The 14,784-nt window shown below is 33.2% G+C and overlaps 2 protein-coding genes across 2 annotated transcripts; both read left to right on the top strand.

The window, feature by feature from the left end:
- The first annotated feature begins 1,982 nt into the window (after positions 1–1,982).
- Positions 1,983–6,891, top strand: PDIL1-4 (PDI-like 1-4). The gene is made up of 12 exons (XM_086239328.1): positions 1,983–2,575; positions 2,688–2,817; positions 3,433–3,598; positions 3,692–3,810; positions 3,928–4,008; positions 5,157–5,243; positions 5,368–5,442; positions 5,545–5,613; positions 5,697–5,777; positions 5,865–5,999; positions 6,293–6,349; positions 6,468–6,891. The coding sequence occupies exons 1-12, from the start codon at positions 2,028–2,030 to the stop codon at positions 6,633–6,635; spliced, it is 1,716 nt and encodes a 571-aa protein (XP_086095454.1). The 5' UTR covers positions 1,983–2,027; the 3' UTR covers positions 6,636–6,891.
- Positions 6,892–12,299: 5,408 nt separating this feature from the next.
- Positions 12,300–13,538, top strand: LOC147298810 (uncharacterized). Its single transcript, XM_086229095.1, has one exon. The coding sequence runs from the start codon at positions 12,682–12,684 to the stop codon at positions 13,198–13,200; it is 519 nt and encodes a 172-aa protein (XP_086085221.1). The 5' UTR covers positions 12,300–12,681; the 3' UTR covers positions 13,201–13,538.
- The last annotated feature ends 1,246 nt before the right edge of the window (positions 13,539–14,784 follow it).

Genomic DNA, 14,784 nt, shown 5'->3' with positions numbered 1-14,784 from the left:
AAATTGTACATGTCACTATTTATTTTTTTAAAAATTTAGGCACATCATTAATTATTTTTTATATCAAATTAATATAATTTTTTTCTAAAAAACCGTCTCACCCAACTCAAATCCAAGGGCAGTAATTTAATTTTTATTTTGCAAAGATTTTATAATTTTTTGGCACTCAAGGCTCATCGATCTGCAATCCACGCCATTTGATGTGCTCTTTGGAAATTGGATTTGAAAGACTACATGCCAATGATCATGTCCATGATAATATGTATGGCATCAAATGAGAAATCGTGGAGTGCTCTTAATCCCGTAGAACTAGTTTCCTCCGACGGGCAAAAGAAGTGGGGTGGCCAAAGCATCCAACTCCAATAATTGGGTGGTGATTAGGTTTAGGTTTTATTCAAAAGTTTGATGGAAACATATTGATATATATATAATAGTAATTACCATTTTATTCAAAATTTTTGATCTTTCTGAAACTATATATACTACAGTGGCTGGATTGTTTTTCATAAAAAAAATTTCTCGAATCTGCTGGGTTTCTTTTCTTATTTTAGTTTGTTCTTAAATTTTGTAAAATTGAAAGAAATGTTCAATGAGTCTTTTTCAAAAACCTACGTGGAAAATAAAATATGAGATGTATTTAAAAATATTAAATACTCTAATGACATGAAAATTCCATGTCATTAGGGCAAGATTAGGGCATTCTAGCACAGCCCACATTTTAATTGTCTTTCTCTTTTGTGTCTTATGTTTTTGCATGTTTTTCTCTCATGTTCATTCCATAGCGTAGTCTTATAATTGATATTTGGTTTTTAGATTACTCTGTAAAAATTATCTGTACAAATTAAAAAAATGTTTGGTGAAGAAATAGACAATAAATTTAAATTGTTATTAAAATCGCCCATTTTATTTAATAATAATTAAATAATCAAATAATTTTTAATTTAATTAATTTCTAATACTGATAGAGAAGAAAAAATATACAAAAAAAAGACATAAAAGGAAAAGGAAGCTAACATTCCTTTCAAGTCTAGTACAGTTTTACTATAAATATAAATGGATTGACTCTTGAGTTAATTACTAATTAAAGTGACAAACACTAATAAAAACAAATCCAGCATTAATTCCAATAGTCAACGTTAAAGATGCTTAATGCAGTAAAACCAAATCCATCACCGGTTAACATTCGTTAATTAAAGAGATAATTTTAGTAAAATGATTCATACGGTCATACCATACTTGTTGTAATCGTTGAAAATGTGATATTCATTTTATTTTAATTAAAAATTTTAAATTCTTTTTACTTAATTAATAATTATTAAGTAAATTTGAGAGGTAAAACTGTTTTTTTATCTAAAAAATTATAAAAAATTATAAAAATAAAACTAAACAATTAAAATAAAATTAAGGATTTTTTTTTTCATATTTAGTACCTAAATTTTGACAATTGTCATAATGTGGTACTTAAATTTTGACCGTCTTAATGTGGTATCTAAACTTTTATTTGTCTTAATTGAGTACCTAAACTTTTATTTTGTGTCTAATAGATACCTATGTGAATTTCTGTTAAAATTATTAACAGAAGTTAGAGACAATATGGTCACTTCAAAAAAATTATATTTTAATTATAATTTTTTATTTTTTTTGTTTGTTGTGTTTTTTTTTGTTTTTTATAATTTTAAACATATAAAAATAATAATTAAAAAATAATTTTTTTTAGTGACTATATTGCCCCTAATTTTTATTGATAATTTTAATAGATTTTCATTTTGGTATCACACAAAATAAAAGTTTAGCAAATAAAAATTTAAGTACCACATTAAGACAACAATCAAAATTTAGTTATTAAATATAAAAAAAAAAAAACCCTAAAATTAAAGTATTTTGCTAAAATTATTCCTTAATTAACCCGCGCAAAACGAGGTCGTACCAAGATCCTGAGTCTTCCTCCTTCACTCTATAAACCCCTGCTAAACCAGATCTCACTCTCTCTGATCGATCTCCCAACTCACTCACTCACTCACTAAAAAATGGCGAGTCGACTCGTTCTCGCTTTCACACTGAGCGCTCTGCTCTTATTCTCCCACTCAGCTCTCTGCAAGGCCTCGCACGTTGAAGACGACGACGACGATCTCAGCTTCCTCGAAGAGCCAAGCGACCTAAACGACGCTGCCGCGCCGCACTATCCAGATCCGGACCATTTCGACGAGGAAGACAACTACGAAGATTTTGAGAACTACTCCGATTTCGACGACGGCGAGCAGGAGGCGGCGTATAAAGAACCGGAAGTGGACGAGAAAGACGTCGTCGTTTTGAAGGGGACGAACTTCAGCGATGTGGTGGAGAAGAACAGGTTCGTGTTGGTCGAGTTCTACGCGCCGTGGTGCGGTCACTGCCAGGCCTTGGCTCCGGAGTACGCCGCTGCCGCCACGGAGCTGAAGGGCGAAGATGTAATCTTGGCCAAAGTCGATGCCACCGAAGAGAACGAGTTGGCTCAGGAGTACGATGTCCAGGGCTTCCCTACTGTGTTTCTCTTCATTGATGGTGTTCACAAGCCTTACACAGGCCAAAGGACCAAGTCAGTTTCTTCCTTACTCTTTTTCTTATATTCTTTTTAAAGAATTATGAAAATTACAGAGGCTGAGTGTTTTTTTATTTTATTCATTTATTTTGTGAAAATGTGAATTCAGAGAGGGTATAGTTACCTGGATTAAGAAGAAGGTAGGACCTGGTATCCACAACGTGACCACCTTGGACGATGCGGAACGCATATTGACTGCTGAAAGTAAACTCGTTTTGGGCTACCTCAACTCTTTGGTGGTGTGTCTTTGTCCAATTTTCGACTTTATGTTATGAAATTTTAGAAATTTTGTTCTGGGTAATGCATGATTCTGTGAATGTTATGATAATGTATTAGCGTACGATTAATGGGTACAATGAATTACTTGGTCGTTTAATTTGATAGCAGTAATTTGGAGAAATACGTAAAAATTCTTGTAGCTTTCAGTTGATACTTCTTGAACTAGGAAGGGAATCAATCTTAAATTTAGAAATGTGGTGAAAGCATTGCACATTTAGTTGACCTCCTAGATTGTCCAGTATTTGCACTCTGATGTGGAAGTAGCCTGGTATATTATGGCATGTTTGGCTGTTAAATGCAAACTGAATTGGGGCTCCGTTGAATTTTGCATCCTGTGTGCTAGCACATAATAATAGAATAAGAATTTAAAACTATGTAATTGATGAAGCGCAGCAAAAACCCCAGATTCTCGTTTTGTATAATAAATGGATATCTGTAGAGGCTTAATTAAAGAGAGAGAGAGAGAGAGAGAGAGGTCAATGAGAAGCTCCCATATGTTATTCTATTAGCTATTCTAATCTCTCTCCCATGATATTGTTACTCATTTTCATTATTCCTTGTCCTTATGCTAACAGGGTCCTGAGAGTGACGAGCTTGCTGCTGCTTCAAGACTCGAAGATGATGTCAACTTTTACCAAACAGTGGATCCTAAGGTGGCAAAACTTTTCCATCTTGACCCTGAAGTTAATCGCCCTGCTTTGGTCCTGCTTAAGAAGGAAGCTGAGAAACTAAGCTATTTCGGTGAGTTCCTTTATTGTTTTCATAATTGATACAATGTTTCAAATTAAATTTTTTGGGTTGCATTACTTTATGCTCAGTTTCTCATTTCTGCAGATGGTCAATTTGATAAGTCTTCAATTGCCAAGTTTGTCTTTGCAAACAAGCTTCCTTTGGTTATCACTTTTACTAGGGAAAATGCACCTTCCATTTTTGAAAGTGAAATCAAGAAACAGGTAGTTTGCAGTATGTTTGTATCTGTTATAGATTTTACTTCAAGATTATAAAATTCTTTGCAATAGAGTATTCAATATTTCATGCTGATTGACATAAATGAAAATTTTCATTCTCAGCTGTTACTCTTTGCTACTTCAAATGATTCAGAGAAGGTTCTCCCAAATTTCCATGAGGCAGCAAAATTTTTCAAAGGAAAGGTATAGTTATTATCAGCAAGTGCTCTAAAATATGTTTATGCTTTGGATTGCTTTTGTAGAAACTTTTTTAAGAGTAGCTAAAATATCGATTATATATCTGCATATAGAAATGAACAATTGTAATGAATACATAGGTATGTTTTTTATTATTATTATTACAAGATAGCTTTTAGAAATGGTCTTAAAAAAAAATTGGATAACTTTAACAGCACTTTGTTTTTGGTGGTCTCAAATTTCCTGGACCAGAAGTAGAGTATGGATAAAGTGGTCTGGAAACAGGCTGTTTTCAAGTAGAACTCTCTGGCATCAGTTCCAGAATAAGTGATCTTTTCATGCTACTGCATATTGTTTAGTCATTTGTTTTTTTAATGATTAAAGTACAAATGGAGAAACTCCTGGCCACTTCTTTTACGTTTTTGTAAAAATTTGTTAGAAGGCAATCGTGGTTTATATTACCAAGGATGTAGCCAATCGACCTTGGCTCTAGAGTAAAAATGGGGCTGGTAGTCAAAATCAACTCATTAGGATTTCCATTCTGTGTGAAACAGCCTAGACTTGAAATAGTGTTGATCACCTGTTTTTTCATTGCCCAATTGCTTGAAATTGATGATGAAGACAGTTTAGGGAAGCTGGATTGAGCTGGGTAGCTCCAGCATCTTGCATAGCATTATTTTGTGAAAAAGCACAAGCTGTTTGGGGAAGGAAGAAGGGTTTAGTCCAATGGAGATGTATGATGGCAGTGTTTTGGGTGGTATTACTAGAAAGAAATAGGACTATCTTTTATAGCATCAGGGGAGATGTGGAGGAGGTTTGGTGGGATAAAGTTCAAATAATGGTCACCCTTGCACCTACCTTATTAACATAATATTGTTTCATATTAAAAAAAGAAAAAGAAATACATTGTCCTTTAAGTAGGTTGGTCATTTTGTATTAACTTTCAATATGATTTTTCAGTTGTTCTCTGTGGCCACTAAATATGACCTGAATATATTTGAGCTGATGGGCATCTGATCTTTTTTGGCTGCTAAAGACATCCATATGCAGTATTCTAAACAAAGAAATGAAATCTTATTTCTTTAACAAAAATGAAGAAATTAAATCCAAAATCCTTTTAGGCTAATTATCTATATATGTTTGGTTACTTGCAGCTTATCTTTGTATATGTGCAAACTGATAATGAAGATGTCGGAAAGCCAGTTTCAGAATATTTTGGTATCAGTGGTGATGCTCCAACGGTGATCTTTTCCTAACCTTAGTATTTTTTTTTTTTCCGCCTTTAAAAGGATAGATTCTACAGTTCTAATTTTGTATGTAGTGAATTCGGGTCTGTGATGAAATTGATAATTTTGTTCCTTATAGGTTCTTGGGTACACTGGAAATGATGATGCTAGGAAATTTATTTTTGACGGAGAAATCACCTACGCTAAAATAAAGGTTGTAACTCTGTCTCTGTCTCTGTCTCTCTCTGTCTCTCTCTCTCTCTCTAAGTTTGGAGGATACATTCTAACTGGACATTGTGAATTTATTATTCATCAGGCTTTTGGGGAGGACTTTCTTGAGGACAAGCTTAAACCTTTCTTTAAGTCAGACCCAATTCCTGAAACTGTAAGTTTTATGTTTCATTTCTCTACCTAATTGTGTCGTCTTGGTTCACTGTCTTAAGAAATATGTATTATTGATTGGCTCAGAATGATGGGGACGTGAAAATAGTGGTTGGGAATAACTTTGATGAAATTGTGTTGGATGAGTCAAAGGACGTTCTTCTCGAGGTAACACTGCAACATCAGAAACAAACAACTAATTGGTTAAAATTTATCTTTGTGAGGTGCTCAATTTGTGTAGGGTTATTGTCTCAGATTTATGCACCCTGGTGTGGGCATTGCCAATCTCTGGAGCCAACCTGGAACAAGCTTGCCAAACATCTACGAGGCATTGAGTCTCTTGTTATAGCCAAGATGGACGGAACCACAAATGAGCATCCCAGGGCAAAGGTAATTTCAAATTTAAAATATGCTGTGGGTTAAATATTAGATTGACTTATTTCCAATTGCCTATTAGAGAGCTTCGGGCCCAAAACTTTGTGGTGTGAATCCTAGATGTGTTTTCTAGTGAATGCTATATGTGTGTGAAAACTCTGCTTTTCATATTTACGTATCTGTACATCATTTAGCAATGCATTTTATATGCAATGCCTAATGTCCATATCCATGTCTTGGGGTAAAAATTGAATGTCTAAATATAAACCACAACTTTGCAGTTAACTGTTGTTCATTTAATTTTGCAGGCTGATGGGTTCCCTACACTTCTATTCTTCCCAGCTGGAAATAAGAGCTTTGATCCAGTAAGTGGCATTTAGAATTGTTAGATGTGTTTCCTCGAATTATCATTTGCATATTCCTTTTCTTCTTTCCCCTTGTTTTGCATCTTATGTAGAATATCTGGTTCCTTGTTGTTGACAGATTACTGTAGATACTGATCGTACAGTGGTGGCATTATACAAATTTCTCAAGAAAAACGCATCGATCCCTTTCAAGCTCCAAAAGCCAACTTCAACTCCGAAATCCGAGAGTTCTGATGCTAAAGAGAGCCCAGAGAGCAGCACAAATGATTTGAAGGATGAATTATGAGGAATTTAAATTGTGTATGCTAATTTGTCTGTCTAGTATGTGCCATCTGTGTGGTAGAAAACAGATAGTTGTCAGATAGAGGAAAATAGAGAGACCATAAAGGAAAAGAGAATCTCAAACCCGCATTTTAAACTCCAAACCCCCTACTCGAAAAGATATCTGAAAAAATTAGGTGTTTGCTTACAGCTTGCAAGTTTTGAATGTGGAATTTAAGAAACAACTGCTGAAGAATTTAATAAAAAGCACCCTTCTCCTATTTTCCCCTCCCGATTTTGGGATGAATCTGTTGTTTTTCATTCATAATTCTTATGATAAGGCAATGACAAGATATACTTCTCCTCTTTGCATCTCTGAAGCCTGAATTAATGACTGGTTTGTTTTCTGTACTATGTTGGCTGTTAGGGTTGTCATTTAGATTTTAGGTGAATCATAAAAACAACGTATTCAACTCTTCATGGAAATTATTTTAGCCTAACTTATAAGGGAGTTCAAAATTTTGGGAGGCCTAAATATTTAGAGTTCCGAAGGGATTGCTTACAAAAATTATTATAAAGGTTTGTAATACGATATGAATGTAACACAAAATATCGGATGAGAATCGAATAACTTGACAAGAATACAAAAATGATACAATCTAGTAACACCAGTGATGATCAATGGACGACATAAAAATGCTATGACCCCGATAAGACAACTCAATTGTCACACTTAGAAAAGATGCTTAAGATATACAATATATTATCACGATGTTTCATATTATCTTCATAATTTTGTTTAGAGGCGACGTGTTACCAACTACGGCTCTACATCAAGTGCTAAATATATTGGCTTATAAAAGATTAGAGACTAGATTCAACCAAAAATAAAGAAAAGGAAAAGGTCAACGTTGCCCTCTGTAATATGGAAGAGCTGGTAAATATTTTTCCATATGTCTGGTAACTCTGGGCCTATTAGACTATTACTTATTTTCTGGAAAGCCAAATGGAATTTCTTGTACTTACTGGCTTCTCAATAGGTTCTAGGGAGCCAAAGAAAAATAAGAATATTCTATAAAATAAAAAAAATCCAATATCTGATGGGAATGTTAGTTGTTAATGATATTTAGGCAGCTATATTTATATGCATGTGCGACCATGTGCAATCGTGATTTAGAATTCACTGCAATTTGTTTTGCTTGCATTAACTATTTAAGGACGTTATAAATTAATCTTAAATTAATTGAAAGGATGCTTCCTTTCTTTTAGTATGAGAATGGGTCATTTACTTGTTTTTCATATGCTTTTTTTTTTTTTTTGCTTAATTTATAATTTTAGCAATGTATTTATTATCCAATAGTAGAGAGTAAAATATGAGATTCATAGCAGTTGCAGTTCACACCTGCTCAACTTGGATCTAGATCCTCTACTTGTTTTTCCATAATTAATTTTGATTTTTAATCATTTCCGTTTATTCTAAATCTAAGCGTATCTAAACAAATGAGAAATTCATAGCACTTTTTTGATGTGTGAGAGATTAGATGCATGAATTTTCATTAAATTACTAGCTAGAATTGAAACAAGCACAACAAAGAATCTAAATTCATACTGCTCTACTTCTTAATTTAGCTCATATATATTATAATTATGATTCTTAAATTGAGATCCAAAAAATTACTATGTTGAGATCATTGTCCCACCTTGCATGGTAGCCTCAACAATGCAATATAATTTGGTTTAATCCCTCTTAAAGAGAGCTCATTTACTCAATCATCCTATCACATATAAACACACAACTTTCATTTTAATTGTCTCACATTTAAACATACATACAGTGTGTGAGTCGATGTAGTTTTACTTTTGTAGAGATGTTTTTTAATATTGTAAAAAAATACTATTAGATCAAAGCTTTTTCATATTTTACCCACCTGAATTTTGGGTTCAATCTTACTTTACTACTTAAAAAAAAAAATATATTAATTTACACCTGAATTAAAAATTTGTTACAATATACCACATATGGCTTATTTTGTCTAAATTTTTGTAAAAAATAAAAGTGTTTTGGTCATTTTCAAGTTTCTATTGTTAGAAAAAGATGATTTTTTTACACTTTACTTGTTTTGGCATAATAAAAAACTGACTTGAAAAGATCAAAACATATTTATTTGTAATAAAATTATAGACAAAATATTTTATAGGTAGTACATTGTAATAAATTTTTAATTTAGGTGATAAATTAACATAATTTTTTATTTAAATAGTGAAGTAAGATTAAATTTAAAATTTAGGTGAATAAAATATAATAAAACCTTAAATCAATAACTAATCAATATAAGTTGATTTAGTTTTATATATATATATATATATATATAATACTAGTCCTAAAAAAATTGGACCGTTCACCTTCAACATAATAATAAAAGCTATATCTCCAATCATTATGAGTATTAATACCAATTCCATAACTTGATGGATGTGATTGTAGGCTATAGCAATAGACCATCCAGTCAGGTAGTGATGCGATGCGCATTATATTATTTATTAGGAAAACTTCTATTTATGTCTTTTAATTTTATAATATATTATATAAAATTTTAACTAAAATTTAATAATATTATAACTATTTTATATTACATATTATTGATATATTATTTTTTATTTTTTTTACACATACCAGACGCCGAGCGGTCAACGGTCATTTTTGATTGTTCGGCAGTTCATTTTTACTTCTTTGTAAAGCCCTAGTTTGTCGGCTTTATATTAGGTTTTAATTCTGAGATTTTAGACTCCGTCCAAAATCTCAGAGTTAAAACCTAATATACAGCCTCCACAAACTTTATTCTATATCATAGGAAGGTATGAGATTAACTTATACTCTATATCCTCAAAAAATAAAAAAATAATGACATTTTTTTGACAAGACAAAAATCAGAGAACTTTATTTAAAAAAAAAAGAGTTTTATTTGAAAAAAAAAAAAGTCATAAAATTTTTTTTCAAATAAAAAATATTAGAAAGACTAAACTATAATTTTAGCTATTTATTAATACGTCCCATAACTCCATGTATCTATATAAGGTAATAATACAACTTGGCCAGGTTTTAATTGGGGAAAATTTTAAAAAAAGAACACATATTTTGAAGTCAATTCTAGTTTAGGACACGCGTTTGAGTTTGTGTTAATGTATGATATATATTTAGGATTTGTATTATTTTAGGACAATCCGTCAACTCCGTTAAGAATTCCGTTAAAAATAGATCATGTGCCGCACACATGACCAATTTTTATGGGCAAATTTGACAATTCATCAATATATTTTAAAAACAAATTAAAAACACTGAAAAACTTAAAAAAAAAAAAAAAAACCAGCAACCCTTCTCCACCAAGCCAAGTCCCACCCCCACCCCACCCCACCCAACCCAGCCCTCCCCACAGTTCCCCTCCACCCACTCGTTCCACCACCTCCCATTCCCCACCCAGTCCGCCCCCCACCACCTCCCTATCACCCATTCAACCCTGTCGCACCCTTCAGCCCTCACCCCGTCGCACCACCCCTGGTCCGTCGCCACCCCCTCCCATCCAACCCCAACCCCAATCTCAACGTGCATAGAGAAGAGAGAGAGGTCGAACTTTATATCCGAATCCAAATCAGACTCCCTCATTTCAAGCCCCAATTTCCACAACCCAGACCTGTGTTTTTTCTGAAACAAAACCTAAACCTATAAACCCACCAACCACAGAACTAGTAATAGAGAGAGAGAGAGAGAGAGAGAAAGAGAGATACAAACAGAAATAGAGAGAGAGAGAGAGAGAGAGAGAGAGAGAGAGGAGGGGGAGTCATCCCCGGAGGTGGGTTAGGGCTGGGTGGCAAGGGGGCTGCGACATCCATCTCATCTTTTTTTTTTTTTAGTTTTAACTTTTAACCCTTTTAATTCTTTTTGTTTTTGTTTTCAATTTAATCTTTTCTGAATTTATTTCAATTTTAATTTTTTATGTTTTCAATTTTAATATTTTTTGTTTTGAGAATTAATATTTTCAATTTTAATGTTATTTAATTAAACTTGTTTAGTTTTAATCTTTTGTAATTTTTAAAAAATTAGTTTTAAATATTTTAATTTATTTTTAGTATTAATCTATTTAATTTTTGAGTTTTACTATTTATTAAATTAGAAATTGAATTAAAATGTTATTTAATATGAAATGACCAAATTATTTCTTATTTGGACGAAAAATGTAACGGAGTTGACGGATTGTCCCACGATAACACAAATCCTAAATATATGTCTTACATTAACACAAACTCAAACGCGTGACCTAAACTAAGATTGACCCCAAAGTATGTATCATTTTTGAAAAATTTTCCCTTTTAATTGCGTAGTACAAAGTTACAAACCCAAGCAGGAGATCCAGTCATCCACAGAAAACATATGTACGTACCCACGCAATCCACAGAAAGCATGCCCAATAGAAAAAAGAAAAGGCTTCTTTGTAATTTTAGGACATAAAACTTTGATCTTTTATCTTAATTTGAGTATCTAAACAATTATTTTTCCCAAATCTCAATTTCATACCAAAATTTTCATTTTGTCCAATAACACTTACATACAACATTAATCAAAGTTACTGACATTTTAGTCAACCCAAGTTCTAATTTGACTCCGTTAGTATTATTTGATAAAAGTCACATTATATATTAAATTGGGACAAAATAAATATTTAAGTAAGAAATTGAGATAAATAATAATTTAGATACCTAGCTGGAAAAAAAAAAAATTATGTTGGCTTTTACTCAATGCATACATTATTTAGACTTTCATTTTTTAATAGGTCCGTTGATTTTAAGTATCAAATTGTAATATTTTTTTATTTTAACTATCAAAATGTTTATGTCATTTCACTTTAGATAATAAATTTCAATTTATGTATCAACTTTAAAAAATATTGTTATATCGAACTGTGACTGTCTAACAGTTATAACTTTTTTATTGATTTTTTATTTTTTCAATATTTGCAAGATTTAAACTTTAATGTTTTTGGCAAAAAAAAAAAAAAACTTTAATGTTTAGTTTCTAGATTATAAGACTTCATCCTCTAAGTCTAAATCAAAAGCATTAAACTCTTATAAATTTTAAATTTTTATGAATTTGAAATAGTTACAATTGTATAGCAAACTGATTTGTGACTGAATTCAAAATGTATTGCTCTAGGTTAATACCTAAAAAAAAAAAAAAATAGTGTCATACTATTTTGCTAAAAAAATATTGATATTTAATATTTAATCATAATTTTATATAAAAATGTTAAACAATATAATCTCTTGACAAAGATAATTTTGACAAATAAATAAACAATAACAAATTATTGGTATTGAGCCTTCTAAGTTTTAACTAATATCCTAATTTCATTCCATATTTGTCGTGAAGATATTCCTTTTCAATTTACGTGGAAGATCTAAAAACGAATAAAAAGACAAACTAGTACCCACATATACCATGTGCAACAGCACTAATGACATGGAAAAAGAAATTTCCTCCCGCGTTTATTTTGCTCACAATAACAAACATCACCGTCCCTTCATTCACACGCCTCTAATTAATAAGCAAACATCATTCCAAATACAATTATCAGGCTTTTCATGCCCTTCAAATAAAACCCACTTTCTCATCACCCAAACACACTATACTCTCTTTTCCTATATAAAAAAAAAAAAAACATAAAACCCCAAAATTGAAATCCCAACTCACTTCATAAACTCGCCTGCTCCTCCGCCTTTCTCTAGATCCGGTGCTTCGCGCCTCTCCCCGCTTTCCTACGCTACCTACGTGTCCAGATCTGAATCCACCTCTCTCCCTTCTCCTTCAATCCAGGCCGTTCACCTTTCTCGCCTCCCGAGGTCTCCTCCTTTCAAATTCGATCAGATCTCCTCCTACACTCTTCAAAACCGCTTCTCAAAAATTCTCAACTTCTCTCTCACTTCGTCTTCCACTCAATTTCCTCAGATCCACATTTTCTCGGGAAAATTTCTCGATTCTCGAACCTTCTTATTCTTCTTCTTCTTCATCTCCTTCGGCAATGGCGAGGTTCGTCGAGTTCTGCTTGCCTCTGCTTCTGGCCTTTCTCTTAGTCCAATTCTCCGCATCTTCTTCTTCTTCTTCTACTCCACCGGACTCCTCACCGACTCCATCGACTGAACTCGTCGCAGATTCACCATCGCCTTCATCTTCCGCGCCGATTTCTCTCCCTCCATCCCTCTCTCCGGCGGACTCGCCAGCAAACTCGCCAGGCACTTCTTCCCCTCCGGCGCCTCCGTCCGGCGCTCCGGCGTACTCACCAGAGAGTCCGAGTGATTCTCCTTCACCGGCGCCTTCGACGGCGAGTGACCTCAACCACAGCGATGTGAACGATGACTCCAGCGAAGCGGAGGCGAAGTCCGGAGGTGGAGGAATGAGCGGAGGAAAGAAGGTTGGGATCGCCATGGGAGTGATCTTGGGAGCTTGTGTGGTTGGACTGGGAGGATTTGTGTACAAGAAGCGCCAGGATAACCTTCGCCGAGCTCAGTACGGATACGCCGCCAGGAGAGAGTTTCTCTGAAGCACTCACTCGCACGCATTGATGATCTCGGAGGTTAATTGCTATGAAATTTTACAATTGCTGTTATTAATTTCTCCTAGTTTTTTTTTTTACTTTAATTTTTCTGTGATTGTTTAGTATATGATTGGATTTGAGAATTTTGGGATGGTGAAATGGTGATTCAATTTGATTCTTGATTCTTTGGCGCGCCGGCGGTTGGTAATAGTTAGAATTTTGAATTTTTTTTCTTTTCTATTTTTGGAATCAGATTGAGATATTCTGATATTAGTCAATATTATTAGCCATTGATGTATTGCTTTCTATTAGAATAATATAATAATAATTGGGTTTAGAGTTTACTTTGCTCGATTTTGATTGGTTCTAACTGTTAATGCTCTAGGTTTGGCTACTAAGAAATTGAGCAGAAGAATTTGGCTACTAATAAATAATTAATTTTCTTGGATTTTGACTCTCATTGATGTAGGTTCTTTCAATGCGTGAGGCACTGTCTAGTGTTTATTTCTGATTATTTTTCAATGTTTGGGGTTGTTTTTATGGAGAATTTTTTCGGTGCGACAGCAGTATGATCGCCAGATGTCATAATAATATAATATAATGGGCATAAAGTTTATGCTTTTAGTATAATATTAATGAATATAGTGTGTTATAATATAGGATTAATAGTATTACGTGGCTCACATAAAAAAATTACTTGTTTTTTATGAAAACCATCTATTTATGCTCATCTTAAATATGAACTAAATCTCTAGATTTAAAATCACCTCCCAAAATGAGGTTAGGGTTGCATTTGGATAGGTAGACCGAAATGAGTAACTGGATAATGGTTAATTAGATCAAATTGTTTGCATCAAGTTAACAAAAAGTGGGTTCTGATACCTTTTTTTCAAGTATATGAAATCCATTTTATTCTAAAGTCAAATTTGATTTTAGAGATGTTTTGGATTGCGAATAGCATATCCTTTTAAAAACATGAAATTAATGCTTGTAAGGTCTCATTATATACACTAAAAATTCAAATTTTAAATTTTCATTTTAAATTCACATATTCAAATGCAGTACAAGAGCATAGAGGGGAATTGAGCAGAAGAGAGTGTGACCAAGATTAGGGTATACATGTTCTGCACACTCATAGTATGATATATTGAAATATTGAAAGCTAGGAAGTTGTTTTGAGGAACAAATTTACAAATGGTGTTTTTGAAAGAAGTATTTCTTTGACTGTTTTGGTGTATTTTTGTTTGTTGGTTTGTTTTATTTCTTTTTTGAATTTGTTTAAAAAATACATGTGATATTTCGGTTGTGTTTGTAGGGCCTAGGGATTAAGCCTTTGCCAAAAAACACTGAGAAGTGTTTTGGTGCAAAAATTCCCTATGCCATGTGGAGAGCAACAAAGCTGCCACGTGGAACAAAAGATTGCGGGCGTGCCACCGCCATGTAGGTAGACAAATAGTGTTTTGGCCGAAATCTTAGAGATACCGTCGTGAGAGTGGATCAAGTGATTGTGGGCCGAGATCGGGTAATAGTTCTCGATCGTAGTCTTTTTTTTTGCCTAGTCTTGCGCTGGGACTTCACTCAGACGTGTTT

Source organism: Dryas octopetala, chromosome 1, assembly GCF_963921425.1.
Source record: "Dryas octopetala chromosome 1, drDryOcto1.1, whole genome shotgun sequence".
Taxonomy (NCBI): domain Eukaryota; kingdom Viridiplantae; phylum Streptophyta; class Magnoliopsida; order Rosales; family Rosaceae; genus Dryas; species Dryas octopetala.
The sequence above is the reverse complement of the archived record's forward strand: the minus strand, read 5'-3'. Positions and strand labels throughout refer to the sequence as shown.

Bases quoted from the DNA above. Each gene is read 5' to 3' on its own strand.
- PDIL1-4 (XM_086239328.1), top strand. From the start codon at position 2,028: ATGGCGAGTCGACTCGTTCTCGCTTTCACACTGAGCGCTCTGCTCTTA. The intron at 2,818-3,432 runs GTGTGTCTTTGT...TTATGCTAACAG, and splicing joins GCTACCTCAACTCTTTGGTG to GGTCCTGAGAGTGACGAGCT. The intron at 6,350-6,467 runs GTAAGTGGCATT...TGTTGTTGACAG, and splicing joins GAAATAAGAGCTTTGATCCA to ATTACTGTAGATACTGATCG.
- LOC147298810 (XM_086229095.1), top strand. From the start codon at position 12,682: ATGGCGAGGTTCGTCGAGTTCTGCTTGCCTCTGCTTCTGGCCTTTCTC.